This window comes from Opisthocomus hoazin, chromosome 9 (genome assembly GCF_030867145.1).
Source record: "Opisthocomus hoazin isolate bOpiHoa1 chromosome 9, bOpiHoa1.hap1, whole genome shotgun sequence".
NCBI lineage: Eukaryota > Metazoa > Chordata > Aves > Opisthocomiformes > Opisthocomidae > Opisthocomus > Opisthocomus hoazin.
The window spans coordinates 25,025,332-25,037,640 of record NC_134422.1 but is presented as its reverse complement, the minus strand read 5'-3'; the positions used below and the strand labels follow the sequence as shown (position 1 = coordinate 25,037,640).

At 56.3% G+C, this 12,309-nt stretch overlaps 1 protein-coding gene across 1 annotated transcript; it reads right to left on the bottom strand.

Annotated features, from left to right (window-relative positions):
* Positions 1-511: 511 nt before the first annotated feature.
* Positions 512-3,285, bottom strand: SP9 (Sp9 transcription factor). The gene is made up of 2 exons (XM_075430451.1): positions 3,162-3,285; positions 512-2,495 (listed from the first exon to the last, which is right to left on the bottom strand). Exons 1-2 carry the CDS (start codon positions 3,180-3,182, stop codon positions 1,146-1,148), a joined length of 1,371 nt encoding a protein of 456 aa, XP_075286566.1. The 5' UTR covers positions 3,183-3,285; the 3' UTR covers positions 512-1,145.
* Positions 3,286-12,309: the final 9,024 nt, after the last annotated feature.

Below are 12,309 nucleotides of genomic sequence, written 5' to 3'. Positions count from 1 at the left end.
ACATGAATCCCTAATAAGGGAATACAAGGCACAGGGGGCTGCTGTGTGCTCCAAGTCAAAATTAATAACATTTAACAAGATTTTCATTTAGGCATGAAATGTCTTTTCCGGAGTATTGACTCCAGCGATCTGTCCCCCCGGAATCGCTTCCCGACCTGGGCAGCCTCGCGGCGCTCCGGCCCTTCTAGTCAAACAAACACTTCCCCGCAAGCTCCCGCTTCGCCCGGTGCGGGGCCGCTTTCACCACGGGCGCTTGGGGCTTTAAATTTGTTGTTTTTTTAAAAAAAAAAAACAAACAACCAAAGAACCCCAAACCTAGGGCGGTTTGAAAAGAGCGACCGGCGCGGGGGCCGGCTCCTTCCCCTCGCGGCTGTCTCTGCCCGCCGGATTGTTCAACCGTGGTCACTGCAAGGAGGGGGCGAGTGCTCCCGCTAAAAACCTGACCCCTGCCAGGGCAGGAGGGGGCACGAAGAACAACAAACCCGGGACTAGGTTGTTCAGAGTCCTTTAATAATACCAAAATGAAAATATGTCGAGATTTTTTTTTTCCATACAGATAAACGCATTTAATTTCTTAACTTACGTGTGTTTGAGTGAAATGTTAACTCAACATTTTAAATATCTTTTACATATATACTGACTTCCACAAAGTGCATCAGAAATTTAAAATAATAATTAAAAAAACCCCAAACCCCAAAACCTCCCTGAATTTCAGGAATTCACCAATTCAAAAAAAAAAAAAAAAAAAATTCCCAAACCCCAGCTCAGATCAACATTTACAAGAAAAATAAGCGAACACGATCTGTTGGTTTTTTTTTTGTTTTTTTGTTTTTTTTTTTGTTTTCTTCTTTTTCGAACCCTATTTATACAGATGTTTACGAGATACAGAGGAACCGTCTCGGACTTGCAGTTGGATCTCTCACCTTAAAGCCTCTCTCGGGACGCTTTCCTTCCAACAGGACGAGGAGAGAAAAGGGAAGGGGCACAAAGCCCCACCGGGTACCGGCGGGCCGGGGGCGCCGCGCCTCTCCGGCCCCGCTGCCACTCGCCGGCCGGCCGGCCCGCTGCGTCCCCGGGCGCGGCGGGGCGGGGCGGCTCGCAGCAGAGTCCGGGGTCTCTCTCGCCGGGCAGGGGTCTCACCGCCCCTAGGAGTCCCCGGGCCCCGCGGTAGGTTCCTTGCCCGGCCCGCGGGCGGCGGCGCCCACCCCGTCGTGCAGGATGAGGTCGGGGGACTCGGAGCGCGGCGTCTCCAGGTTGCTGGCGTCCGTGTCGCTGTCGCTGCCCTTTTTGCCGCCGCCGCCCCCGTTGTGCGTTTTGATGTGTTTGCTCAGGTGGTCGCTGCGCATGAAGCGCTTGTTGCAGACGGGGCAGGCGAAGCGCTTCTCGCCCGTGTGAGTCCGCAGGTGCCGCTGCAGCTCGTCGGAGCGGGTGAAGCGCTTCCCGCAGAAGAGCCAGTTGCAGACGAAGGGCCGCTCGCCCGTGTGCCAGCGCAGGTGCGCCTTCAGGTGCGAGGTCTTGCCGTAGACCTTCCCGCAGCCGGGGATGTGGCAGCTGTGCAGCCCCTTGCGCCGCAGGCTGGCCCCCGCCGGCCCCAGCCGCTCGGCCTCCTGGCAGTTGGGACAGTCGCAGGTGGCGCGGCCCGAGTAGCGGCGGGCCGAGCGGGCCGAGCCGCCCCCCGCGGCGGCGGCGGCGCCCGAGATCATGGCGCTGGCCGCCGCCACCGCCGCGCTGGAGTCCGTGTAGGAGGGCAGCACGGGCTTGAAGCCCTCCTGGGCGAGCAGGTGCTGGCCGGTGGAGAGCAGGTGCGAGGCGGCCGTGGAGCCCAGGCCGGTGGAGCTGAAGGCGGAGTGGGTGAGGGAGCTGAAGTCGGGGTTGTAGGTGCCCAGCTGGGAGTGCAGCGAGGCCTGGGGGGCGCCCGAGTGCAGCGAGCCCTGCAGCCCCCCCGCCGGGTTCTGCACCTCCAGCCAGGAGCCCGGGCTGGCGTGCACGTCCCACCAGGAGGAGGCCGCCCCGTTGGCCACCTCGCCCGCCGACAGCGTGGAGTGGAAGCCCGACTTGTACCAGGACTCGTAGGGGTGCGCCATGCCCACCCGCGGGTAGAGGCTCTCAGCCGCCGAGCTGTGCACCTTGGAGATGAAGGCCGACTGCCCGCCGGGCTCCTGCGGGGACACGCCCGCCGCCGCCGAGTTGGAGAAGAGCCCGCCGTAGTCGCTGCTGAAGGCCGACGAGGTGGGCGAGGTGGAGGCCAGGCAGAAGGCGCTGTTGGCGGCGCCCGTGCCACTGGCCAGTCCGCTGGAGCCCCTGCTCGTGGCCACTGTGAAGCCCGAGAGGCTGGAGCCCAGGTTGCAGCTGGAGGTGGAGCGTTTCCAGGGGTGGAAGCCCCCCTTGGCGAAGGCGCTGGACTCGGGCAGCGTGGTCAGCGGGCTGGTGTTGCCGATCTTGTTGCAGGTGGCGGCCAGCATGGCCAGGGGGGTCGTTCCGAATCGCGGCTCTTCCTGCGGGAGAGACAAAGCCGGCCCGTCAGCCTCAGCCCTGCCGCCGCGCCGGGCCCCCGCGGGGGACGCGGGCGGAACCGCGGCGCGACGAGCGGCACCGCGGAAAAAAGGAAAAAAAAACCCAAAAAACTTCATTTCGGAGGAAGGCTGCGGCCCTGCCCCGCTCGGCACAGCCCGCTTTCCGCGGGGGGCGACGGGACATATTGGTCTCGGCGCCGGCGGGATTCACATCGAAAGCGGGTTCCGGCGGGGACGAGCGACACGCGTGTTCCCGGGACGCCCGCCCGAGCCTCCCGCCGTCCGGCCCAACACCCCTTCGGGACGAAACGCGGCGTCTCCTCGAGCCACCGGGCCGGAGCGGCGGAAAAACGGGGGGGTGGGGGGGTGTGGGGTGTGTGAAAGAAGCCTTTGGAAATTTAGAGTGGCACTTCGAGATCAAAAAAAAAAAAAAAAAAAAAAAAGGAAGCCAGACAAAGCACGGGCGCCCCGCGCTCTGCCCGGCCAGGCGCGCCCTCAGCCCCGCGCCACCGCGCCGCCCGCCCGCAGCGCGTCCCCGAGGCGGGCCGGGATCCCCTCTGTCCCGCGGGCCGCGCGAGGGGCAGCCACAGCAACAGTTCTCCCATTGGTCAGCGAGGCCGGCGGCGGGAGGCGCGCGGCGCGACTTACCCCGAGGATAGACGTAGCCATAGCACGTCCCGGGGCTGGGCGGTGGGGTGGAGGGGGACGGTGCTCGCGGTGCGGTGCGCCCCGCGCTGCCCGGCAGCACCGAGGACACTCCGCCTCGGCGGGGCTAAACTCTGCCTAAGTGCGGGCAGAGCCCGCTTTGAAGTACCGCTGGCGGCGGCGCTCGCCCAATGAGGGCGCGGGCGGAGCGGGCCGGAGCGGCCCGGCAGCCAATCAGGCTGCGCGGAGGTGCCGGCTCCGGGGCTCGGGGCGCGTGCCAGTCAGCGCGCGGGGAGAAAACTCCCCGCTCCGGACTGCGGCGATCGCGCTGCAATTAACGGCGGGCCGCGGGCGCGCGCGCGCGCGCGCCGGTTTGCGACTCACGCCGGGAGAGGTGCGGCCGGGGCGACGCTGCCCCGGCACCGGCCGGCTGCGGGGGGGGGGGGGGGGGGGGGAGCGGGGAGAGCCGCGGGGGGCGGGGGTCGCGCCCGCCGCCTCACGGGCGGCCCGAGGTCCCCCGCCGCTCGTTCGGCCGCCTGCGGGCCTCGCGTCCGGTGAGCGGTGCCTGTGCCCGCTGCCAGCCCGCGAGCCCTGCGCGTCCCTTGCGGGCCGTTGGGCAGCTGCCCTCGCCGGGCGCAGCCGCCCGCACCGCGCCTGGTGACATCGTGTGAGCGCGCCTGCGGGTGGTGGCTTGGCTTTGCTGGGAGCGGTTCCGGGCAGAGTGTGCCGCGGGCTTTCCGTGCGAGAGGAACCGAGGAGCCTCTTTAGTTACGTGAAGCGCCGAAAGAGCCCCGAAGGCGGGGGGGGGACCGGCGGGCGCCCCTTCGCTCTCGTGCCGTGGGGCCGAGGGGCGCAAGGCGCCCCGGCGCTTAGGAGGGGGGGGGGGTTGTTTCACCGAGGGATCCCCGGCAAAGCGCCCCGAAAGCCAGACTCGCGGCCCGCGGCGCGGATCCCGAGCCCGGCGCGGCCCCGCGGCACCGCGCCGCCGACGGCAGCGCCCGGGCGCGGAGGGAGCCGGCCGGGCCTCCCCGCGCCCGCCTCGGCCTCGCCGGCGGCGCCCGCTCCCCGCGCGCGCGGCTCCTCAGCGCCGCGCCGGCTCGTCCCGGCGGGGCGGGCGGCTGCCGGGGCGGGCGGCGGGAACGTGCGACGCCGTCCCGCCTCGGCCGGGATGGGAGCGGGGACCGCTCCTCTGCCTCCGCCGGCCCCGCCGCGGCCGGCTGCGGCTCCGAGCCGGGAAGGCGGGCGCGCTTGGGCAGCGCCGGGTGCCTGCGCTGCGCCTGGGCCGGTGTTCGCTTCTCCGCGGTGCCGCCTCAGCCAGCCCTCCTGGCAGGTGCGACACGGGCATCGCTAGGGAGCGAGGCGGAGAAACCGCGAATCTGGAGGATTTCGCTTTTCTTTACTCGCTTTGAGTTTTTTGTTTTCCGTGCTTGGAGAAGGCAGGCGTCGCGTTTTGCTGCGCAGTGCGCGGTGCGAGCTGCAGGACGCCAGCCTCGCCGGGGAAGGCTGTCCCCGGGGATCAGCTTTTCTTGCAGCGTCTTCAGGCTGCTTTCAAAGGGCGCTCGCCCGTTCGTCGACGCGTACCGAGCAGAGCCGGGGCAGCCGGGGGAAAGAACAGTTCTGCGCTGAATTTCTTCCACACCGCAGCCGGCGCGGGGGTCCGGGCAGCGCAGCGCGGAGCCCTTCCCCGAAAGGTCCGCCCGGAGCAGACCCCGAGCGGCGGCTTTCCCCGGGGGGGGGCGGGGGATGCTGCGGCGCTTGGCGGGCGGGAGGCGGTGGCGGGGGGAGCGGCGGGGCGCGGGGTCCGGCAGGGGCACCCGGGAGCAGCCGCCCAACAGGTGACTCCCTCCTTCCTTCCTTCCTTCCTTCCTTCCTTCCCTCCTTCCTTCCTTCCGTCCGTCCTTCCTTCCCTCCCCCGTGGGGAACTCGCTCCTTCCCAGGAGCCCGCCGAGTGGCAGCGGGACGCTCCAGGGCCGGCCCCGGGGCTGTGGCGGGAGGGGGGGGAAGGGTCTGTCCCCTCTCCTCGGGCAAAGTCGTTGAGTAACGCTGGGCTGGAAGGCGAGAGCTGGACCGCGGCGCTCGGAAGCGCCTCTGCCTCCGCGAGTGAAGGCATCCGCGCCGCGCAGGGCTGCTCCCGCGGCCGGATGCCTCCCGCCGCCCCTCGCCCCCTTTGTCACCGCAGAAGGAGCCGAGACCCCCGGGGACGGGGCGGGCGGCGGAAAGGGACGGCACACACACGCACACACACACGCACACAGACACACACTCTCACACACACGCACACACACACGCTGCTCGCGTCTCGAGGGGGTCAAGTGTTTTCTGGCAGGTTTTTTTTTCGCGCTCCAAAAAAAAATCGAGTTTTTAAACAAAGATCAATGTGTTACGCCAAAGTGTTGAGCTGACTGTTAAAACATTTGGGGGGATAATGGCGATGTAACAAAGGCCTGGTTTGGAGTGAATCATCACCCTTTTAAAAGTTAAAGCAATTTTCAGGAGAATAGCTTTCAGCAAACGCTTTACATTATTCAAAACGGCCAAATAATGCTCTATTATAGCGCCTGAATGCTGCCAGTCAGCCCGTAAGTGCAATTTGTGCTAAGACTCGGTGCCTTATCTCCACTTCTTTATAAAGAGGTGAATATAAAACAATTTCTTCCAAACCCAGACAGAGAGCACGAAAATTGCTTCCCTTTCTGCAATCAGGGCAATTTAACTGGAGTGCAATTAGCACTATTAAATGTCGATTCTGCATAAACAAATCTGACTAAGAAGCGAAAGTGGGGTGAGAACCTCATATAAACTGAAACTGATTTTTTAAAATTATGTATCCGGGTCCTTTACAATTGATCCGTGACGTTTTCATCTCGGAATATATTTACATCATAAATACATTACGGGTAAATCAACATAAATCTTAAAAAAACCACCCCAACCTCCATATGAATACTAATAAAGAAGAATAGCCTAATTAAATGCAACAGTTCACTTCCTTTGAACAATATTGTTTCCCATCTTCCCTTTACGCGTGTCTTTTGATCTGTGCAACTGCTAAAGTTGCTGTCTCGAGGAGGTAAAACCGGGAAACAATTCGTTCATTAAAGCTGATTGGGAGGCTCCTGGGTTCATATTCAGCAGCGATGGATGAAATGGCGCTTCTGTTCAAACAGAGCTCTGGAGAAGAGCTGCCAAATATTTTTCCAAATAAATCGATTTAACAGCAGTTAAATGTAAGGTTGCTGTATAATTTCCCCTGAATCTTAGGAGGGGCGCGGAGTTTTTCACATGGATGTTACGGGTGGGAAAGGGGCAAACCCTTCCAAGTCCAGGAGAAGCAGCCTCTTTTTCTGCCAAGCAGAAGGGATGTGGGCAGCAAACAGGGAAACTGCTCATCGCCGAGATAAAGAATTGCGTCCTGCCAGATTCTTTTTTTATAATTTTTTTTTTAATTAAGCAACAGGACTTTGGTGAGAAAACACCCCCCCCCTCAATTACACTTTTCATTTACGTGATCTAGAAACCACCATTGATTATCAGAGCAACGCAGAAGGGGACCTGGTGATAAATTAATAACTTCAGTTAAGAGAAGGCTTCCCCACCATTCTGCTCGAGAGGAGATGTTAAAAGGGGGAAGGGTAGGTAGGGATGGTGTTAAAATACAGACCCTGGTGCCTGTTGAGTCCACTGAATTCTTTCTGCTGTAGAGTTTTTCATTTGTGGGTAAAGATGAAGCGCAGCTTTTGATTAGAAGAAAATCTTTTATAGTTAATAAAAAGGGAATGAGCGCTGGGATCAAACAGATCGTGGAAATTAAATGAAAATTACGGGCACTCTCCAACAATTTCTGCTCGAGCTTGCACATGATGTTTGTTCCGGGCTGCCCTCCCCTCCGCTCCGAGCCCGAGGTGGAGCATCAGAGCGGGCTGTGCCCTGCGCCCGGGGCTTCGGGGTGACCCCGCTCGGGAGGAGCGCCTGGGGAACCGGCGCGGCGGCGAAAACGATCCCGCCGTCCGCCGGGCGGGCCGCCCCCCGCGGAAGGGCTCCGGACCGCGCTCGGTTCGCCTCCGCCGAAGGCACGCAGGCGGCTCGGGGGCAGACTAGTGTCCGAGGGAGGAAGGCGACTGCAGACTGTGTGATGATTTTAATTGCCGCGATTACTGGGAGATGGTTCCGCAGCGCCGTGGCTGGGCTCGCTGCCGCGGAGGGGAGCCGGGGGAGCGCCGTGTGCGGGCTCCGGCTGCCGGCTCGGGCGCTGCCCGGCGCGGTTCCCGGGCGTGGGCCGGGCGCGACGAGCCCGGGCTGCAGCCGGCTTGGCGCTCAGCCGCTGCCAGCGTTCGTCAGGCTTGCTGAAAGCGAACGTGTTGCTAAATAGGAGCTTAATTAGTAAACGCTTGGCCCCACGTTTATAGAGCGTAAAACCACCTTTTCACGCAAGTCCATTAAAGCAGCTCTGATGGCTTGGTAATTGGGTCTGTACTTGAAGTGGAGGAGCAGTGGCCACAGCCGCTAGCTTGGCAGCCTCCCGGCAGCCCCCCTCCCCCCCGGCCCCGCAGCCCCCCCCCGTGCCGTCCCGTCGCGGTCCCTCGGGCGCAGCCGGCGGGCGGTCCGTCCGTCCGTCCGTCCCGGCGGAGGGGAGGGGAGGGGAGGTCAGCAGCGGGAGGGAGCCGGCCGGCGCCTCACAGCACCCTCAGAGCGGGCAGGAGTCATGTCCCCGCACCGCTCCCAGGGTCCCGCTCCCGGCACCGGCCCGGCGTTTTCTGTCGCGTTTTCAGCCCGGCGTGACTCAGAGCGTTGGTTGTGATTAAGCAAAGCTGTCTGTCTGCTGCTAGAGATACGTGGGAGCCGAAAGGGCAGGATGATTGACGTTACAAAGTTCTCTGCGGTCCGCAGTGACCAATAAATCCTCCCGCGGGTTTCGCCCGTTAATGAATTGCTGGTTTGGAAGAGGAAAATACGCAGGACAGCCCTCCCCCCCCCCCCTCACCGCTCTGTTCGAATATTCCCCTCTCCTCCCTTCTCCTGTCCTGGGATTAGGGCGAGGAAAGACGGGGAACCGTTCATTGTGCTCCTTCTGTATTCTATAATTACTGGAGCTCAGGCTTAAGGTGAATTTCAGCTCAGATCATGAACCATTTCACGTTCAAATGCAAGCTTGCAGTACTTTCCTAGTGGCAATTAGGAGCCTATTACAAGCCATTAGATTGATCAATGTACCTTAAACAATGTGAATGATTTATATGGCAAAGAAAAAAACCTTCTTACATCCATTGTACTGTTCCAGCGACCAACCTGGCCCTGTGTCTCCATTCATCACAGCTTTAAACAACAAAAGCGATTTATTTAGAAAACTTACATGCAAAGAAACAGGCTCGATTCCTTCGTCTGGAAGGGTATCCGAGCTTTATCTGTCTTTATTGTCGAGAGATGTAGGCTGGAAGAATTCAGGCATATGGGGGGAGGAGAGGAGGGGTGGATTTGCTGGTTTCCAAACGGATTAATTCACCTTGTACCTGAAAGAAGGAAACAAAGAGATTCCTGACTGTTTCCTAAACAAGCCCCCAATCTGCTGCGCATATGCAAGGCAAGGAGGAAAGCAGTGGCTTACACGTGTGTTTGAAGAAGTGTTTGGGTAGTTTTTCCGTGGCCTTTTGATGACATCAGGGCCACAGAACCGTGAGCCCTGGAAGTTCCAAGGCAGCCATGGAGCAGAGAGCAGGCTGGGACGTGCGAGGTGATGGAGGAAGGGGGCACGCGCAGCCTTCTTCACCGTGGGTCATTATCCTAACCATTCTGCAACGAAGAAACTACAAAGCATCAGCTGCGATCAAACCCAAAGCCGAACAGGCCCCGAGTCTGTCTGTATTTGTCTCCTTTGAGAAGACCCAGGGAACCTCTGGCACCTGGGGAATTCCTCCCAGTTCCTGGCAGTCCCGCAGTGAGGGGCTGGGGGGGCTGCTGGCTTTGTGCTTGCCGGCGATTTGTTAGGGGTACAGAGATGCGGGTCGGAGGGAATAGGACCATGCTCTGCCATTCATTCAATGGACGCACCTCTGTTTCTCGCGTTTTCCTTACCCCTTTGCTAACCTCACTCACCTTGCCACTTAGCACTGCCAATTTACTGTCTGCTCTATAGCTACCGAGTGACTGAATGGATCTTTGGCTCGGTGTCAAACAGTTTTGACATGTTCCGAATTAAAACTACTGAGAAAAAAGCTCGCACATGTGAACCAGCTAGGCCATTCTTTAACATGGGACGCTGATGGGACCGGTGTAACCGGTGACAGCGTTTCTTAGAAAAAAACCCAAAATGTTTGTAAGTCTCAGTTCAGCTGGAAATTTATTTTGAGATATCACATGAGGGAAAAAGTTATTAATTTAAGATCCCAGATTCATGTTTCAGTAACATTTTGGTCTACTATTTTCTACATTCTGGCCTCTGGAAATCTCTGCAATCCTTCTGAAAAATCCCCATTTTATCACGTCATTTGCTACAAGGAGGTAAGCACACAGCTCATCAGTATCAATACAAAGAAGAGAAACAAGGGCTGGGTGTCAAGTCCTGTCAAGAGATACGACCGTTTTGTTACAGCGTGCAGATACAGCCACTTCAGAATCTGGTTTTCCAAGCTGCCCATATGGGATCAAGACCATCCACTTACTTCTCTAGTTATCAGCTGCTTCCTTTCTTGATAAAAAGGGCTTAGTAAAACGCAGTGTCTACCATGCAAACTGAACGATAGATGCAATAGGAGTGAGAGCTGTCCTCCCCCTTCCCCATAGGAGGTCCCGTACCAAGAGGAGGAGTGTTGCTGTTGGGTCTGTCACATACTAAACCCCGTTCTTCCCTTTCTTATAGACCCTACGCCATCAAGAGCTTAATCCGTAGAATCAGTGGTGTGTCCTGCTTACCTTAAACTTGTTCGCTCTCGTGGAGATGTGAAAGAAGAATAAAAGATGTGAAGGCCTCTTTCAAAGGTTTTGTAGGGATTGTCCGCTCATTCACATTGTGCTTCAAGGTCTTTTTCCTTTTCCAGAGCTTTGTATTTGTTGCTTTGCCTAGGAGAATTGCTGGGCCAGCCTTCTCAGGACAGGTTCTGGACTTCCTCAACTTTACGTATCTACAAAACTGTCTACTTGAAGGGCTTTCTGCAAGCCTCACCCTACACATGTATATCCTCTTGTAGAAAAGCTCCCTAGCATGCTGCTTCAGGCACTTACATTCCATCTGGGTTGCATTGCCCTTTAATTATCGGTCTTCTTATTGTGATCAAGTGAACTTTTACTAATCTCCACGTTTATTGTTAAGGTAAATAGATGCTGCTTTTAATCAATATGGAGGGCCACACCAATGCAGTTCGAAGTAACTTAAGTCAACTGTAAAGAGTTCAATGTGTGTATAATTACAGAGGACGTCAACTGTTCACTCCAGTCTAATTCAGTGTCTCTTTAGAGACAGACCTCTGCCTTTTCCCTGGTCCCACTCTCACCTCCCTTGCTTCCCCCTGCCCGCAAAGCAGACAAGAGGAACACAGCGGAGGCAGAGCAAGCAGCAGCCCTGCTGAACTTCAGGCTGCTTAGCGGGCTGAAACTGCTAGGTGAATACAAGCATACGGGTACAATATAACACCTTCTTCCAACAAAAAAGATTGATTGCATCTTGGCCTTGGTATTAAATGCGCTATTATCAGAAGAAGCTGAAATAATGCATACAGTCACTTTAAAAGAAAGCAGGTTTCCTTTGCGAACACACCTATTATTTCAATAGTACTTGAGAACTATTTTAACAGTGGCCAGGTTGTTGCTTACTAAAATACATTTGAATTGAATACGTATATATCAAGGTTTTTTCTTAATTTTAGTTTGAATTGTTCCTGAAGTTCTCATTAAATTTACCATTTGTAAAGGACAGATTAAATGAAAATGGCTTTTAGAAAAATAGAGCTGGAAATTATTTTGGCCTTTCTGACCTGGAAGAGGTGATAATTTGCAGAAGCACTGGATGCTGAACATGTCTGACATTTTAGGTATTCCCTCACAGTTTCAGACCTTTGTACAGATGAACTCCATCTGGGACAACCCGGCAGTCAACTTTTTGTTGCCTTAATGTAAATGAGAAGGCTACAGCTGTCTTAAGCAATCTAGGCAGACAACACCAATGGAAAATGAAACTCGGGCCAGGGCAACGCTAAGGAAAGAATGTCTATTATCCGCAATAATGCTCCTAACATTTTCTAAACAGCTATTACCTGTGTCTGTCCGTAATTGTCCTTGTTACAGTAACGGTGCAATCTTTCTTTCAGAACACTTACAAAAATCTCTGTCCACTGACTTTTCCAAATGTAAACAACCTATACAGCATTTTCTAATGTAAAACAAATGTGGTAAGTAGGGCCCACATTAAAGCATCACTTGGACTGGAATGTCTGAAATGCTCAAGGGGTTTTGGGGTGGGTTAGAAAATACTGCCATTCGCATTTAGTTTCCAAACGCAGTCGCGTACAGACAGATGAGTGTCAGTAGGACCTGTATAACACATCATTGCCGAATTTGGATGGCCAAGGAGAACAGATAGCTCACTTTCTCTTTCACAGAGTGGTGCAAAAGAAGCGGTTGTGGATTTTTGGTATCTAATATTTCTTGTGGCTTTTATTTATTTATTGCACATGAGCATGACTAATTTTCATTGTTGACACTAACAAACATTCGTCTATTTAGAAAACAACATGACTGCAAAATTCCCAGTTACAGTGAAACAACTAGAAGCCAACATCTATATCGCCCCACCCCCCTGTTCGTAATCCCGTGAGATAAACCAGGTTAGTTACTCTCATTAAAATGGGCCTCTGTGTAAATACAGACTGTTAAACACCTCGAAGTGACTGAAAGCAGTGAAACTAAATGGAAATTTCATATTTCGAAAATCTCATCTCTGTATTGAGAAATAGGATGCTCACAGTTCCTGTGCAGCACTGACACAGTGTAACTCGATCTTCCGTTACGCAGTTTGGAGTAAATTTAGCAAAGCTCCTAGGTTTGTTCAGCCTGAGACAAGTATCACGAAAATGTGCACAGCTTGTCTGTTTTTTTTGTAAACACGATGGTTGAAAGCAGAGGTCTAAGAGGAAGAGGTGGCAGTGTCCTTCCAGCTCTTTCA

Excerpts from the sequence above, each read along its gene's own strand:
- SP9 (XM_075430451.1), bottom strand. The coding sequence starts at position 3,182 with ATGGCTACGTCTATCCTCGGG. Across the intron at positions 2,496-3,161 it reads TGGCTACGTCTATCCTCGGG|GAAGAGCCGCGATTCGGAAC; the intron begins GTAAGTCGCGCC and ends TCTCTCCCGCAG.